At 39.1% G+C, this 18,365-nt stretch overlaps 2 protein-coding genes across 2 annotated transcripts; both read left to right on the top strand.

The window, feature by feature from the left end:
* Positions 1 to 3,619: 3,619 nt before the first annotated feature.
* LOC131426109 (serine protease persephone-like) lies at positions 3,620 to 4,939 on the top strand. The gene is made up of 2 exons (XM_058588558.1): positions 3,620 to 3,812; positions 3,886 to 4,939. Exons 1-2 carry the CDS (start codon positions 3,737 to 3,739, stop codon positions 4,881 to 4,883), a joined length of 1,074 nt encoding a protein of 357 aa, XP_058444541.1. The 5' UTR covers positions 3,620 to 3,736; the 3' UTR covers positions 4,884 to 4,939.
* Positions 4,940 to 5,374: 435 nt separating this feature from the next.
* LOC131426108 (trypsin I-P1-like) lies at positions 5,375 to 16,453 on the top strand. The gene is made up of 3 exons (XM_058588557.1): positions 5,375 to 5,819; positions 15,384 to 16,007; positions 16,064 to 16,453. Exons 1-3 carry the CDS (start codon positions 5,729 to 5,731, stop codon positions 16,387 to 16,389), a joined length of 1,041 nt encoding a protein of 346 aa, XP_058444540.1. The 5' UTR covers positions 5,375 to 5,728; the 3' UTR covers positions 16,390 to 16,453.
* The last annotated feature ends 1,912 nt before the right edge of the window (positions 16,454 to 18,365 follow it).

The raw sequence follows: 18,365 nt of genomic DNA, 5'->3' as shown, positions 1-18,365 counted from the left end.
ACCGACTTATAATCAATCCTAGTGGAAAAAATTCATTTAGACTTTTTACAACAGCCGTTCATGTTAAACTAGACGCACACAATATTATTAATGCAACGTACACCGATTCTCGTTATCAATAAATTTGTATTGAATACTGTTGCTCATATTTACACACTTGCTAGATGTTTGATCTTTCTCTCAATTGACCGTTTATTCACCAATACTTTTCTATCATCCTGATGTACATCGAGAGAAAAAAATCACTGTCTATCAAGAGTACGTTTATATTTAAATAAATTCCCCCATCAACATCGTCACGTCACACTACTGAAGAAACCCATAATCATGATCCTAGCTAGGGAACTCCTCCCAGCTGGTTAAGTTTATTATGGAATGATGCAGTTCTTACGGAATTCCAGGTTATCTGATAATGAAAAGTTCCGGTTAGGTGATTAGAGAAACCTAGAATCTACCGATCTTTACTATTACAGATTGCCCGTGTATATGTTAGTTACTTCGTTAATGACAATAACATCTTCCATATGTCGTTTTCGCTTGATGCCAAACCTAACCCAGTTTCCACCCTAACTACTGTCAAACCGTTTGTTTGAAGTTAGTTTCGAACCTAGTTTTGGCGTTGTTGAACTGAAAATCGAGTCAGTTTCGAACCTGATTTTTATATCAGCTTTGCTCAAACCGTTGCTAAAGGCGACACCAACACAGTTTCGTGAAAAGTGTTTGTTTGATGAAACTAGCCTGGGTCAGTTTCAGTTTTCTCAAGCGAAAACGACAACAGTGAGTATGCATGAAGGGCAATAACTAATTGCCCATCATATGTACTTTTTATTTTATAAAAATGTTTACCGATTCAAAACAGTTCTGCCAGTCTTATATAGCAGAAATCCGACAGAAACAGAACCGTTAATAAACGCTAGGTGAAATTATCTGCCAGAAACGGTTGTTGCTATGTTCCCAGACCCTTGCCGGAATTCTGACAGAATGTCGGCAAAAATGACTGGGGGGAATCTGTCCGCCGCGAACGAGTGGGGAAGAGTGTAGTCCCGGCTTGTACAAAGCTGTAGGAAACTAGAGTCCTGCATTTTAATGCGAATAAAGAATTGTGCATTGATTAAACCAATTTAAGGCTACTAATCTGAAACTGTCTGATTCCACAGACCCCTACCCCTGTTGGAGACTATTCCCATATTATCAGATCCCAATGAATTCCGAATCAATTTTCATTCAGAATTCTATGTGGAAATCATAATGAGTTCTGAATAAATTCCGACTCCAGTGCAACAACCGATTCCGAATGAATTTCGCCTCCACCCGTTTGGTTCGGAAATCTATCGGAATCGAATGAGAAGATGCGGACTGAATTTTCAATTCGTTTTCTTTTTATTCTTTCCCGATTTTACACACTTTCGTCGTGATTTTCAGTTTATTTTTAAATTAAAAAATTATTAAACTGAATACATAAATTTGAATTATCCGGATACGCAGAATTAGTAAACAACCAGTTCCTCTTAGAATTCCAGTAAAAACTGTCAAAATTCGCTGGAAATTTACAAAAAAGGCCTACCTTAGTCAGCATCATCCGTTCCTCTAGCTGGAGTATAATGAAATGGCGTAAGTCTCCGAACATTTACACACCACACATTCATAAAATGAGCGAAATGTCAATGACATTTATAATGTCACTGTAAATCGGGTTGATCGAGCACCCAGTTTGTTTTTGGAAATCCGAACATCCATTGAAATCTAGAATTTTAATCAAAAGAAAACAAACACAAAAAAATACCGAGCCATTTGTTAGATCCATTTGGTTTACAGTTTACGGTAGTTGTTTGACAATTCAGCAATTATCGAACAATCAGCTGTTGACAATTCTGTAAAAGATGAGATCTATTTTTACGCGGGGGATAGGTACCGCGCAGAAAAAAAACCGCGTGACTTCGGAAATGCGCGTAAAAAAACCGCATAACTTCGGAAATCTGCATGAAAAACCTCCAAACTAAAAAAAAAAATTTTATGATGCCAAATATCTTAGAAATGCATGAAATGTCTAGATCTGGTGTAATCTCGAAAAAAAATTTTTTTTTGTGAAAATTGACTTTGGGACAAGAAAAATTTTGACAATTTTTCAAAATCAATTTATTTATGCCGAAAAAAAAACCGCGTAACTTTAGAAACCCGCGTAAAAAAACCGCGTAACTTCCGAAATCCGCGTAAAAAAACCTCGTACCTTCGGAAATCCGCGTGAAAAAACGCGTAACTTTGGAAATCCGCGTAAAAAGAAACCACCTAAAAAAAACCGCGTAAAAAGAAACCCCAGTGTACCGAATTCCGTGAAATTTTTTAAGTGTGTATGTTGAAAATTTTTGTAGGTTTTTGAAACTTTTTAAATTTAGAATTTGAATAAAAAAAACAATAAAAATCATTTAGGGGTTAGCCAAATTTTGTGCTAGGGCACATAACCGTTTTTATTAGTTTTACGTTTCGTCTTTGACTCATCAGTGCAGAGCAGTTCAAATTGAACTGCTTAGTGCTAAACTCGGCTGTTCAATTTGAACCGCTAAGCAGACGTAAAAGCTCTACTCTACTCTACTTGGCTAACCTCTAAATGACCATACCTGCATCGGCCAGAAATAGTCGAAAACACGTTTTCGTTCGGCACGTCAAAAAAGACATTGCACTCCGTTGCAAAACAAAAAGTGTTCTGTAAGTAGCAGAAACTTTACGTCTGCTTAGCGGTTCAAATTGAACTGCCGAGTTTAGCACTAAGCAGTTCAATTTGAACTGCTCTGCACTGATGAGTTAAAGACGAAACGTAAAACTAACAATAAAAATCGTTATATGATTCCATTTGATTCACCGAACTGTTCGGTAGTTGTTTGGCAGTACAACAAAATTTTGATTAACGAACGGTCAGTAATCAATTGAATTACCGAACGTTCAGGTCGTCGGTTCAGATGTTGAAAGTTCGGTAAAAAAATATCGAATTATTCATCATAGTAGCCATAGTTCTAGTTCGAATGAAATATGGCGAAAGTATAATCGTATAAGCAACGTAATCAACAAAACACACTTTTTCTCAAAGATAATTCATAGGTCTTGTTTGGAAGCTAGAATGTGGCCACAAATCAAGTTTAAATTGGTACATTTCTTTTGAAGTGTCTTCTAACATCTTCCAACCTCACAATTATCTCGAAGTAAACTCGTTTGAAAGCTGCAAAAAGGTCAATGATCTGGTTCAAATGCCTTACTTACCGGATACTTCCGGTTCCGGAACATATTACGAATAAGCGAATGTAAGTATGCTCCCGAAAAAATTGCTCTATGAAAAAAAATTGTTTCAATAAGACCATCTTTGTTTTAAACTAGTCTGACATGTGTTACTAAAAATCAAAATGCACTTCTCACCGTGTCCACAGCCGTAACGCACGGTGGATCTAAAGGATGCAAAAGACATATGTCCGATCACCACCGATGCTATGGAGATCAGTTTGAGTTCTCACCAACTCATACCAACAGCAGTCCACCATGTGTTGGTGCAATTCAGTCCGTTTCTTTGAATGGCAATACTGAAACCGGTTCGTGATGGTTCATCAACGTCAAATGAACAGTCAGTGATAGGACTTCAACGAGACGAGAACTGGTTGCGCTGCTGGAAGTCCAAATTATTCCCAAGTCAAAACATTGTGTTTTTAGGATTTCAAAATGCTGATCGCTGGATGGTTTGATTAGAATCACAATGTTATTGCAAAGCATTGCAGTCCAGCTGGTCTGGTTCGGATTGATACTTGCAGTTCCTTTAAATGATCGCTATGGTGGGTGATATCATCGCGCGATAAAATCAGTCGCAGTAAGCTTTATGAGATAAAACTTGTTTCCATTTCCCAGAGGGTGATCGCTGCAAGCTGGTTGACGGATCGAGCGATGGCATCTGTCGGCACCATTCGGCGTGTCCGTACCTGAAGACAGTTCCCAACAAGGACTGGGTTACGTGCTCCTTCGATAAAGATCAACCGATCGTATGCTGCCGCGAGGAACAGGCAGTGCCGTTTCGTACTGTGACCCAGGTGCGGGTTGCTGCAAAAAGTGAGCTCAAATGTGCAGGATTTTCGGAATCATCGGACATCAACGAGCACATCTGGAATGGTGTCGAGGCGGCTCCGGACGAGTTTCCTCATGTGGCTGCTCTGGGATATCCGGCCAAAAACGAAGAAACTCTCTTCCGTTGTGGTGCCAGTCTCATTTCCAGTCAGTACTTGCTGACAGCAGCCCACTGTCTAATTCCGGAAAGACCGACATTCGCCCGCCTTGGGGTGACGCATCTGTTCGAATATAACGAAAATGATCCTCCCGTTGATGTGGCTATCAAAAATGTAGTCATACATCCAAAGTATACCGCTCGGCCGTTGACGAATGACATTGCCCTGCTGGAATTGAATCGGACGATAAATGAAGCATTTCTCATCCCGGCATGTCTCTATACCAACGCGACCGATCCACCGACGAATGTCTCCCTATCAATCGAAGGCTGGGGTAGTACGGATCCGAACGATATCGGAATATCACCAGTGCTGTTGAAGGCAAACGTAACTTCGTTGGATCGAGGTGCTTGCAACGACACTCTGTCCAAGGACAAATCACGTCGCAGTGCCGGTGAACTGCAAAATACCCAGTTGTGTGCTCTGGGACGAAATGCCCAGAATGAAACCGTTGGTGATACCTGTGTGGGCGATTCCGGGGGGCCACTGGAACTGATTCAGGCCCGCAGACGGTACATCGTAGGTGTGACATCCAATGGGAAGCTGTGCGGCTCGAGTTGGCCCGGCATCTACACCCGAGTTTCGCATTACCTGGACTGGATCGAGTCGATCGTTTGGCCTGGCTAGATCCAGGAGCAAAGATAGGGTATAGTGAGTGACAATAAAGATTGGAAGAAAATCAATATTGTTTTATATTATTCTTCGTTTAACTGATGAACTGACGCATGTGATCGCATTTCGGCCATAGCATTCGAAAAAAAGGAGAGTGACCTTGGTAAAGCGTTAGCATCAATCTACCAAGAATGCGCGAAACTTCACTCATGGCATCATTTAACTTTTCATGCAGCCAAACTTCTTTACAATCAAGCTGAAATGCTTCCAGCTTATCAGTAAGGGGTACTGCTGAAACATACAGGGCTTCCGATTAACCGTCGTGTTTGTGTTCGATCAATCCTCTGTAGGTCTTAGTGCTGCCACCGTACTGTCCGTATGTCAGTATAACTGTGCGCTCCTGGATTCTGTGGATGAACGCGTAAGGATCATTGGAGTTCATTCGTCTCAGAATCACCGTCTCAGTACTCACCGAGAGCGAAAACATACAGTCGTTGAATAGCTTCGGAATCGATCGGACAGTAAAAGTTCAATGCAAAGTGTCAAACGTAGATGTGTCGATCGCGATTGTTTTGATCACAGACACGTAAAAGTGTGAAAATCTGCTTTGTGTGACTCATCAAACATTACACAACTGTGCAGTAGAACATAATAGTTTGGCAGTTCTTCGAAAACTTACAATGAGCTGTGACGTCAGGAGCGGAAACTTCGAATCGGATGAAGCGATAAGAGACTGATCTACGACGAAAATTCTTCGCACACTAGCAACTAAAGACGGTGCACGAATGTCAACAGGAGCTGCTAAGCGAAAGAAAAAACTGTGAACAAAACTAGTCATTCAATAAAGTACACACGACAAGATGAACATACGAGCCCTATTGTTGCTGTTGGCATTCTACGGGAAGCACGCGTTGACCCAGAGTATTGATCGCATAGAGGAGCAACGTTTCGGTGAGACATCTCAAGCCCTAATTTGTATTTCGGATACACTTCGGTTGATTTCGATCATATGAACTTTGTCAAACCGGCTCGCAGAGAACCTGTTTCGGTAGTTATTGTTATGCTTTTTTTTTCGCGATCCTCCTTTTTCACACCCCTTAAAACTTCAACCCGATAATCGTTGAACAAGTTATGCACCAGTATTTATTCACCGGAAAGCAAAGCATAGCAAAGGAACCTGCTTTGAGTCACGTCTACCGTAGTGCTGTAGGTCAGTGAAGATAGAATGGCAATTTTTGCCAGAGTTTGAATTTTCACTTGAAAAATGTTAGAATAGATCAACAACAAACATCATATTATTTACGGTTACATTTGCACATTTGCAAACAAACATTTTTTTGGTAGATCGAATATTGATTGAGAAACCCATGAAACGATATGAAGTTCGTTTCACGAAAAAAATTGTTTTGAAGGATTGGTATACTCACAACGTTTTTGGTGTGAACGAGCACCATAAAATATCAACACACTTCAAGTTCAAATGAAATTCAAACTAATCGGAATTTTTAAGGAAAAATATTTAGATCTATTTCGCTTCTAGATCAGCGGTGCCAGATCGTACGCACTAAATTTCCGTGTTCCATTTAGTATTGGGGTGGTGGTAGAGGAAAAATTTCAGAGGCCCTTATTACCGCTATCACTACATGGTGAAAACCAAGTGACAGTTCGACAGTTAATAAGTTCAACTGAGCAGTGTTGGGAAAAAATCAAAATTTCAAATTACCGCGACAGAAATTTTTCGCAAGTGATTTTCAGATAACCAAATCGTCGATCAGAAAACTCACTCAAGAAAAACTCACTGCCGATTTTTTTTTTGCAAACGCGCTTCTCACATGTCAAAAAATCAGTTGTAAAAGTTCACTAGTGAACATTCTCCTCGATGATATGATTCTTGACCAGAAGATTTATGGCTATTAGGTTAAGCACGATGACGACACAAACGAACTACCGATAAATCAAGTTCATCTTTGACAGTTGCCGTGTACTTGTTTTGTTTTGCGACTGCAAGTTAAAAATTGAAAAATGACGAAAAAGTGCCTGTTAAAAACGTATTCCACAGTGAAAATAACTAAAAAGATTGCCCTGTATGTGTTTCCAGCATCAAGGAACGATATATGTATGAATCTGTTGAGTGTGAGACACCTTGCAACCTCACAAAAATGAACAAAATGAATCAATTTTGACAGCTAACAGTGGTTTGTTTATGTGTTCATTGCGTTCATTCTAATTTGAATACGTGTTAATTAGGTTTTGCACGAACATGCCATAACCTCACAAAATGAACAGAATGAACTTTTTTTGACAGTCGACGTGTACTTGTTTACAGTTTAAAAGTTCATCAGAAGTTCATTGTTCGAATGTAGAAATTGCAAGGTGCCTCACACTTAACAGATTCATACATATATCGCTCCTTGATGCTGGAAACACATACAGGGCAATCTTTTTAGTTATTTTCACTGTGGAATACGTTTTTAACAGGCACTTTTTCGTCATTTTTCAATTTTTAACTTGCAGTCGCAAAACAAAACAAGTACACGGCAACTGTCAAAAGGTGACCTTGATTCATCGGCAGTTCATTGGTGGTTCATTCGAGTGGTCATCGTGCAAAACCTAATATCACAACCCTTTGAATAATACCTTAAGAATAAAGTCGCCGATGAACAAAAACTGAACCTATCTGAAAATGTTCGAAGCGCGTAGGGTGGTTAAAATGAAAATAAAAATGCTATATTTTTAACTTTTGCAATTTGATGGTCTGTTGATAAGTTGATCAATTGTGATGATGTATTTTAAATTAAGTCAGCAATACCGCGGTGGTTGAGTATCATCATCATAAAAGCAGTAAGTGCTGTGATTAATAATAGTTATAATGTTGATAAAAACATTACTAAAAAAAACAACCACAAAGCATGTTATGAAGCTGATTAAAAAATACTACCCAATTTAGCTAGAATATCATACGCAGAAGTAACAGGAGTGTAGGTTATCACTACGCCAATTTAAACGCACCATTCAAACGCTACGCCTGCTTTGTGTTTGAGACATGCAAAATGCTGCGCTCCTGTTACTTCTAGAAATCAAATCATGCTAAATAGCGTTTTATTGGGTTTAATCTAAATAGTGCAGTGTGATTGTCGAACCGATTGATCACGTTCCTCTATCATCACATGATAAAGCAGGAAAAACTTTCTTAAAAATCTGAATAAAATCCGTTTTTTTTGCAAAATTAGTATAAATTTCAGTAAATTTTATCAATGTACTTGAAAATCAGTAGAATACTGAAAAATCAGCATATCTGGTAACCCTGTTCAAGACTAAAGTTAGTAGAAATGATTGAACATTTATCTCCTAAGGCCTCGTTAAATTCTTTTGAGATGCTTAGCCTATAATGTGGTACCAATTTAAAACATACCAGTATTATAAAGTTGTCCCGGGTTGGCGGTTCAATGCATAGGATGCTGGTCTTACAAGCCAGTTGTCGTATGTTCGAGCCCCGACCTGGAAGGATTCTTAGTGTCAGTAGGATCCATAGTACTAGCCATGCAATGATTCTGTACACTAAGAATCGGCTGCGAAGTCTGTTGAAACAGAAAGGCCAAATTCCACAAAAGGAATGTAATGCCAAGACTTTGCTAGTATTATAAAGTTTGACGACAGTTAGATTAGACAAATTAAATTTTCGTATTTTTTTTGTTTGACTCACATTTTGCGTATGCATTCTTAATGATCGAAAGAGACAATTTGCATCATCAGTTTGTCATTTTAAATATTAGCCTCAGTTTTAATATATTAATACCATAGCTAGGATGGAGAAATAGTGGACAAAAATGTTTTAGAATGTTTTAAAAATGTTCAATCGAAGTGGTGCTTACCAAATTTTTTCTAAATGCTGCCGTTCTCCAGATACAACGAAATTCAAATAACGTTTACTGAAAATTAACAACTTTGGGTCATTTTCGAATGATTTTTGAATCTTTTTGATATGGATACAATTATTTATCTTTATTTTTTACTTCTATGCTTGTAGTAATTCTGTATTATAGCAATTTTACATGATATAAGATTGTGTACAACAATACAAGTTTGTAATATTATAAGAAGTTTCTACAGTATTATAATTTTTCGAACAGTAAAATATCAGGTGTACAACTTTGCTTCCGCCGTTTTCCGATAGATGGCTGTACCGGCTGAGGCAGGTCAAAATACATAGATGATAATGCCTTTAAAGTGAGGGTGTACAGTGCCTAACGAATTGTCATCGCCGTTTCAGTGACAGTTGTTCTTGTTTTCGTATTATTCACGCTCGAAAATGTCTGTTTATGTGCCCAATTCTCGCCATTTGCGGGAAGTTTTATTTTTCTGTTACAATTCGAAAAAAATGCAGCTGAAGCGCATCGAATGCTCTTAGAAACCTACGATGATGCAGCTCTGAGTAAAAGAACGTGTCGGGAGTGGTTTCAACGTTTTAAAAATCGTGATTTCGATGTCGAAGACAAACATGGTGATGGAAGAGAAAAAACCTTCAAAGATGAACAACTAGAAGCATTGCTTGATGAAGATTTGTGCCAAACCCAAGAAGAGTTTACCGAATCGTTGGGAGTGAGTCAGCAAGCCATTTCAAAACGTCTCAAGGTCCTGGGCATGATTCAGAAAGAATGAAACTGGGTGCCGTACGAGTTGAAACCGAGGGACTTAGAGCGCCGTCTATTGGTATGTGAGCAACTGCTTCAAAGACAAAATCGTAAGGGATTTTTACATCGAATCGTAACCGGTGTTGAAAAGTGGGTTCGATACGATAACCCTAAACGCAGAAAATCATGGGGAAAGCCCGGGCATGCTAATTCGTCGAATGTAAAACCGAATATTCACGGCGCCAAGGTTATGATTTGTATTTGGTGGAATCAATTCGGTGTGATTTACTACGAGCTCTTGAAACCGGGTGAAACCATCACGGGAGATCGCTACCGAACGCAACTGATGCGCCTTAGTCGCGCGCTAAAAGAAAAGCGGTCACAATATCAAGAGCGACATGACAAAGTCATCCTCCAACATGACAATGCTCGGCCTCACGTCGCAAAAGTGGTCAAAAAGTACCTGGAAATGCTGAAATGGGAAGTCTTGCCCCACCCGCCGTATTCCCCACATGTCACCCCTTCTGACTTCCACCTATTCCGTTCGATGGCACACGCCATGGCAGATCAACATCTTCAATCCTTCGAAGAGTTGGAAAAATGGATAGCTTCATGGATAGCGTCAAAAGAGGACTCTTTTTTTCGAGCCGAGATCCGAAAATTGCCGGAAAGATGAGAGAAAGTTGTCGCTAGCGATGGACAATACTTTGAATAATACATCTGTAAGCACTTTTTCGCAATAAAGCTTTTAATTTTGGAAAAAAAACGGCGGAAGCAAAGTTGTACTCCTGATATTTTATCGGTGATAAAGTTGATTTGTATCGTGTATCGCTTAACTTTTAGGGATATAAATAAGTTTGTGCCGTTTTTTTTCGAAGTTTGAAACTTTATTGACAAATAAAGCTAGTCCATTTAGAAACCGGAATGATAAAATGATCTTTATCTCGGTCACGAATTGACATCCAGATAAGATTTGTACATCAAAACAAAGGTTATTTTACTGTAACTTAAGGAAAAAATATTAATACAAATCAATACTCTTCATTTCTAATGAAAATTCGCACTTTATTCTTGATTCTTCCCAGCAAACGCTGCACACCTCCAGAGTCAACTTGCTTGGCACATTTGTTCCACATTTTTGTCATCTGAGTCGCGTCCAGAGCCGTTTTTCCACTGGATGACTTTCCGGCTGTAGTGGCAACTCGCCAAATCTGGCCAAAACTTCACGAGACATTTATGAACTTCAATGGAAAGTAGTACGCGGTTTTTGAGGTACTCTTCCTTGTACAGCTTAGAGTCCGACGTCTTATTCGTCACGAATACTTTGGTCTTTGCTCCGCAGCTGCATATCACTTGCCAAGTCATTCGTTTTTTTTAGCAAATTTGTCAATAAAAGCCAACTCGCAGGAACACCTTCTCGTGCCGTCGCCATGTACAATTTTTTAACTAGGAATGTTTGTGCGTTTTCATTATCTGATAGTCCAGGGTTTGCTTTGAAGGTTCTCAACATCTTCTGCTTCAGCTTCCGGTCACTACGACGCTTGCCTAGAGACACTCGATCCACGCTCTTTCGCTCCCTGAAATGTTTGAGCACGTTATACACGGTTAATTTGACGATTTTCAACGTTTGAAAATAAGACAGCCAAGCATTCCAAAGAAGTATACATAGAACAAATCTTCGAAAGGTGCACACATACAAACCTTTTCAGATCTCGTCGAGCTGAGCCGAATGGTATACAATGGGTTTCCGAGGCTCCGATCGAAAATTGAGTTTCCAGCCATTGTATTACCTTTCTATACAGAAAGGCAAAACCTTCTCTTTTGAACCGTTGAAGGAATTGTACGCACGTGGGGTAAACGGAGTTCGACGTCCCTTGGCTTCAATTCATACGGCACCCAATTTCCTACCTTTCGGATCATTCCGATTGCTATCATAGTGTTGGCAAATGGCAGGCTGAGTGAACGAAAACATACTACATACTAATTTACGCATAGCACTTATAAAACGCAATATTTCAATGCTTGAAATGATTGAGATTACCAGGTGTCTTAGTTAACAATGCGGGACCTTTTTAGGTGTGAAAATACACGTTGATTGTAGGTAATAGGTTCAATATACAGGGTCCGGCACTCGAAGTTTCCCCGCCTGTCTGAAAGTAGCTCGAGTCGTTCCAGTATTCAAATCTGGAAATCCTTATGATCCCAGTAACTATCGTCCAATTTCAACGTTGTCTGTGTTTAGCAAAGTAATAGAAAAGCTTCTTGTTGCGAGGTTACTATGTTTTTTCAAATCCAACAGAATTTTGTACGATTTTCAGTATGGTTTTCGGGAAGGATGCAGTACTACGACTGCTGTTGTAGAGTTGATGGACTGTCTTATTAAAGATATTGACTCTAAGAAACTTGTTGGATCGTTATTTCTTGATTTGCGAAAAGCGTTTGACACCTTGAATCACAATATTCTTCTACGAAAACTGGATAGATGTGGCATAAGAGGAATTGCCAATGATTTACTAGCCAGCTACTTAAAAAATAGAACACAATATGTGGCGGTCGGGGGAGTACATAGTTCGTATCGATCAATCAACATAGGAGTGCCACAAGGTAGTAATATTGGTCCACTTCTGTTTCTAATATTTATCAATGATATTGGAAACTTGAAGTTAAAAGGAATACCTCGACTCTTCGCAGACGATACTGCTCTGTTTTATCCATGTATAGATGCAAGGACGATTGTAGCTTCAATAGAACAGGATATAAGTGTCCTAATGCACTATTTTAATTCAAATTTTCTGTCATTGAATCTTTCCAAAACAAAGTATATGATATTCCATTCTACGAGGAAAAAAATACAAGACCATCCAAGTCCCATGTATAATCAGTCAGTCATCGAAAAAGTAAATAATTTCAAATACCTTGGTATTCACCTTGATTCTTTATTATTATGGGATAGTCATATCAAAAGTATGGAAAATAAACTTTCGTCACTCTCTGGAGCACTGCGGAAAGTAAGTTATTTCATGCCACGGAAAGCTCTACTTAAATTTTATTTTGCTTGTATACACTCTCACATCCAGTATCTTCTAATTGTTTGGGGTCTGGCGGCAAAGTCCAAGCTGAAAAGAATACAGACTTTACAAAATAGATGTCTGTAAACCATCTTCAAGCTACCCTGCTTGCACCCTACTTTACAACTTTACTCTGATACTTCCCATGGTATATTACCACTATTAGCACTTCGCGATATGCAGACAATTACGTTCGTTCACAATGTTCTTCATCAACCAGATTTTCATAATAACCTTTCAATATCCACTGGTCTTCGGCAGCAAAATACACGGCAGTCGAACTCATTATTGCGAGTAAGAGCATACTCTAACTTAGGTAAAAGCCGCATCATGTTTAACGGCCCAACAATTTACAACGCTCTTCCAAACGAATTGAAACAAATTACGAATATGAATCTATTCAAAACAAAATTAAAGTATTACCTGAAAACACGAATAGTAACTTATATATTGTAATGTGTATCAACCGTATGTAGCTCTCGATTAGAATAAATGTAAACAAGATATTATTACATATATATATATATATATATATATATATATATATATATATATATATATATATATATATATATATATATATATATATATATATATATATATATATATATATATATATATATATATATATATATATATATATATATATATATATATATATATATATATATATATATATATATATATATATATAGTTTTTTTTTAATTATCATTTTTGTCTTGTTGAATGTTCTCACCGCTTTGTAACTAGTTTTTTTTTGTTTGTTTGTTTTTTTTTCTCAATTGTGTTGTCACTGCAGCAAGCTACAGTCAAACTGTGATATTGACCAGAAAGTTCTCTGTGTGAGCTTTTTGGTGTGAGTATCTGCGGTGGGTTAACGCTCGTTATATCGTTATACGTGTAGCGATGTCATGCTGTATTAACTGTTTGCATGCTTCTATCTAACATACAATAATCAACATCAGTTTCATTAACTCGTTCACTTATTCAATTATTCAAGCTTTCATTTTTTAACTCACTCACTCGTTCCATTCTTCTATCCATTCATCTACGCATCTACTCATCCACTCATTTATTCATCCACTCATTCATAACACCATTCACAAACTCATTTTATTCATTTTAAGTTTTTGCTATTGATTATGATATTAAAAGGAGGAGGTTTTTGTGCCCTCTTGAGCGAGAACTGGTGGCACAGTCAGCTCAAGAGGGTTTTTTTCCTTCTCCGATAGATAATTTATTAGATTTTGCTTTAAAATTTTTTTGTTAATTTTGTTAATTGATTAATTTTATTTTATTAAGAGCCCCTTAAAAGGAATCTTACATTCCACTGGGTGCTCTCTCATATTGTAAATAGTATGTTCCCTTCTTTGTTAGTATATAATCGTTAAATGTAAATACCTCAGCTGTCAACGTCGCGATTTTTTGTATATCTTTCCTGATAGAACTTTTTTTTCTGAGCCGAGGTATGTATGTGTCCGTGACCAGGAAGCTCCGATTGAGTGAGCTTTTTGGTGCGGGGGAGTGTGGAGGGCATTTAAAAAAAAAAAGTGTAACCAATTAAAAAGGCCATAAATTCAGTTTGGAAAATTACTTTTACTTAATTCAAAGTACAAAATGTGTAAAAATAATACAAAGTTCAGAATCAATTCACTTTTGCTCGATATGACCACCTTTTGCCTTGACTATGGCCTTGAGACGGTCAAAAAACGAATCGCAAGCTGCCCGAATGTGACGTGCAGGTATTTTGGCCCACTCGCTTCGAGACTGGTGTATATTTTAGTTCGGACTTTGCTCTCCAAAATGGCCCAAAGAGAATAATCCATTGGATTCGCATCTGGTGAATTCGAGAGCCATTGTGTGGACGTGATGAAGTTCGGAACGTTGTTTTTCAGCCATTCTTGGTTCACTCGAGCTTTGTGAGACGGTGCCGAGTCCTGCTGAAACGTCCATGGTCTGCCACCGAAATGTTTGTCTGCCCACGGCTTCAAAGCAACCTCCAGAATACTTTCCCGATAATATGTCGCATTTACCTTGACGCCAGGCTCGAAGGTCTGAAGTTGGTTACACTTCGAGTGCCGGACCCTGTACTTTATTCAATGTAGTTAGTTAGCTATGCGTTTTTTTTATCTTCCACATCACGACGAACTGTTCATGTTCTAAAAGATATCGATGCGTGAGACATCGATAAAAACAAATGATAGTCGGAAGGGGCCAAGCCTGGAGAATATGGCGGTTTAGCGAAATATCCTTTAGAAGTGCAGGTCAACCGATGATTTTCTGCGCTTGGAATTTTCAAAATAAATCAATTTCTCATCTTCTGTCACGATCCGGTGCAAAAAAACCTATTGTTGTCTTTCTTTTTCTGCCGTCTATCATTCAACTCATGAGGCACCGATTTTGCGGTTACGATACGGTCATCATCTGCCAACGTAAACGAGTAGAATCATGTCACAAGATATTCAAATTTATTCTGAACCGACTACCATGTCTCTTGAAAAAGGCGGTCAAGTTTCGCATAGGATTGTTGTTGTGGAATGAAGTACTTTACTCTGAAGGGTTCTTCATGAACACAAAGTACGCATTAATAAACTCGACGATTTTTTTTTCGCGCTGAAGTGAAAATGTTTACTAAAACACGCTCCGAAATTTCTGGTTTCATTAGAACTTTCTTCGCTTGCAGTATCCTCTTAAACTTTTGTCGTCAGTCTTTCTGGGCTTCCAACTCTTTTCACGCCACTAGAGTTTATTATTCATTAAATGTTGAACATTGACACGTTTCTAATTAATGCATTTGCCTACGTTTACTCCCCAGAGGGTGATCCATGCTCACTGAAAAACGGCAGCACAGGAATCTGTCGCAAAACAAGCCACTGCAGGGAAAGTACGCGCATCGGAGCGCTTCACTGTGAGTTTTCCGGGAACGAACCGGTGATTTGCTGTCCACTGGCCACTAATGCGACCTATGATTCATCGGCACGGATAGTGCAGAGTGCTTGCAGTACGGTTCGTAAAGTGGAAATCAAAGTCAAAATAGCCGATCATGCAGTCGGTGTGGTCGAAGAAGCAATGGTCGGCGAGTTCCCGTTCATGGGCCTGATAAACTACGACGACGGCGTTACGCGGTGTGGAGCGGCGTTGATATCGGACAAGTTTCTCCTTACGGCAGCACATTGCTTCAAGAGCAGCAAACCTACGGCGGTTCGTTTGGGAACGAATCGAGCGGATGATCCTCTAGCGGATAGTTTTCCGATCGCCAAAATTCACCGACACTTGGGTTACAATTCGCGTACCAAACAAAACGACATTGCACTGGTTGAGTTGCGAAACACCGTTACGATGAATTCGCACATTCAACCCATCTGTTTGCATACTTCGCTGATTGATCTGCCCGAGTATGTCAATTTGACCCTTATGGGATGGGGAAAAGATAATGCAGGTAAATACAAAACGCACAACAGTGCACAGATCGTTGACGACCGTTTTCCATTGTAGAACGACTACCCAATTCTCTGCTGAAAGGGGCCGTGAATCCGGTGCTACGAAGTTCCTGCCAAACACGGTTTACCACTGGTGGTCACACAATCAAGCTTACCGAGAAGCAGATGTGCGCACTGGGGGAAAAGAACGAGGAAGGCGTTGCCACGGACGCTTGCGAAGGAGATTCCGGCGGACCGCTGGTTCTGCGACAGAACAGCAAGTACTATCTAGTCGGGGTGGTCTCCACCGGGTCTGGTTGTGGAGATGATAACTATGCTGGAATTTATACCCGGGTCGCTAGCTATTTGGATTGGATCATAGATCGGACGTGGAAGAAGTGAACCCAACGCGAGTGCTTGTTTTAAGTTTTATGATATGATATTAAATAAGGTATTTAACCAAGAAGTACGTTATTTTATTTGTCAAGTAACATATCCCAAAAAAAAACAATGGCTGTCCAACTTTCGAAACAAATTAAGATAGATTCAACAATTTCCAGATTGTTTCGGGTAATTCACAAAACTGTCGCTTATTTGGTAAAATTTCCAAAGCCGAAAATATTAGCAATATTAAATTTAAGCGTGAGCATTCACACCTTTTCAGCTTTCGAAGGATCCCAAGTGTGTACAAATCGGTTCGAGAAAAAAAATGTAAGCCAGTTGAGCCTAAATCGATAAAATTGCTTTTTCGTTTACGCCATTTATACGATTAGTACGAATTATATTCGGCGTTTCCATACTATAGTGCACGAACACACTTTCCAAGCAGCAGATAGATACAATCAATTGAAATTGAGTTTTTTTCAACTACTCAAGGTGATCGCAGTAGGCGTGCGCGTCGGACGTTCCCGTCAAAATTTTTCGAAAACTAACTTTTTCTCATTTTAATAGACAATGTAATAAATGAAATCTTTGAGATTGTGATTCTATTCCTAGAAGAAGTGAATTTCAGTTTATTCGTTGTGTGGAGACGTGTGATTCGAATTTCAAAACCTATGTTGTATTCATATAGACTGTTTCATGAAGTCTTTTCATCGTTATCAATCTTCTTTGTGTTAAATTGGTGATTACATGGAACTAGTGATCACGGAGATTGGAATGATGTAGTCGTTGAAATTGTTCTTACTTTCATTCAATGTTTTGCACTGTACGATGAGAACCAACTTTTCATTCTTGGTTGCAACTCATACCATGATCGTATTGCTAGCTTAGAGCGAATCCATACCTACTCAAATCTTCTACTCCGCGACACATAAGAAAGAAAATGAGTCGTCGTTTTTCCGTAAAGTAGGGAAAACATCAACATATTCTCTTCTCCTTGTCCTTTATCTTTGGTGGCTTTCATCATACTTGTTAGTTTGTGTTGGAATGGTATCAATTCCCAATAATGGGCCGCAAGTTTAGTTAAAGTTAACTCGACACAAAATAACCGCTCAAATGTCAGATTTCAACCAAAAGTTAAAATTACCCGCGAAATGGTTCACAGCCTAAGAAACACATATATGCAATAAAACTCAAACGGTGCATCCGATTTCAAAATTTATTTTTTCATTTTAAAATACAATCCTTCCGGTTAATTGTGGAATATAATTTCATTCAAATGGCTGCCTCGGCTGGCCTTGCAGTACGCCATACGGTCGGTCCAGTTTTTTAGTACATTTTCGATTGTATGCAGCTTTATTTCAGCTATGGCTGCACGAATGTTGTCCTTCAAGGCTTGAATTGTCTCTGGCTTGTCCACATAACACTTATCTTTGACAGCCCCCTAAAGATAATAGTCTAACGGCGTCAAATCACAGCTCCGAGGCCATCCGAATTTCGAATGATAATTCGATCTTTGAAGACTGTGCGCAGTAGATCGATCGTAGCGTTGGCTGTGTGGCACGGAGCGCCATATTGTTGGAACCAAATGGTCTTCCTCTTCAAGTAACGGGAAGAACCAATCGCTAATCATGGCGCGGTAGCGCTCGCCATTGACTGTGGCGGCGGCTTCTGCCTCATTTTCAAAGAAAAATGGCCCAATGATGCCGCCAGACCAAAATCCGCACCAAACCGTCACTCTCTGAGGTTGCATCAGCTTCTCCATGATAACATGCGGATTTTCCGTCCCCCAGACGCGACAATTTTGCTTATTAACATACCCGCCGAGATGAAAATGTGCCTCAATCGAGAAAATGATTTTTTGGCAAAAATCGGCGTCTTCTTCAAGCTGATTTTCAAAGTAAAACTGCACTATTTTCACGCGTTCCTCAAGCGTATACACAACCACTTTCGTTCAGCGGAAGGATAAAACTAAGGCCCTTGTTACCGTTCTCACT

The sequence above is a fragment of the Malaya genurostris genome, chromosome 1, assembly GCF_030247185.1.
Source record: "Malaya genurostris strain Urasoe2022 chromosome 1, Malgen_1.1, whole genome shotgun sequence".
Lineage (NCBI taxonomy): Eukaryota > Metazoa > Arthropoda > Insecta > Diptera > Culicidae > Malaya > Malaya genurostris.
This window is presented reverse-complemented; position numbering and strand designations above follow the sequence as displayed.

What these genes read in the sequence shown, in the direction of transcription:
- LOC131426108 (XM_058588557.1), top strand. Translation starts at nt 5,729, where the DNA reads ATGAACATACGAGCCCTATTGTTGCTGTTGGCATTCTACGGGAAGCAC. An exon ending in CATAGAGGAGCAACGTTTCG is followed by an intron (nt 5,820 to 15,383) that starts GTGAGACATCTC and finishes TTTACTCCCCAG; the next exon opens with AGGGTGATCCATGCTCACTG. An exon ending in ATGGGGAAAAGATAATGCAG is followed by an intron (nt 16,008 to 16,063) that starts GTAAATACAAAA and finishes TTTCCATTGTAG; the next exon opens with AACGACTACCCAATTCTCTG.
- LOC131426109 (XM_058588558.1), top strand. Translation starts at nt 3,737, where the DNA reads ATGTTATTGCAAAGCATTGCAGTCCAGCTGGTCTGGTTCGGATTGATA. An exon ending in TCCTTTAAATGATCGCTATG is followed by an intron (nt 3,813 to 3,885) that starts GTGGGTGATATC and finishes TCCATTTCCCAG; the next exon opens with AGGGTGATCGCTGCAAGCTG.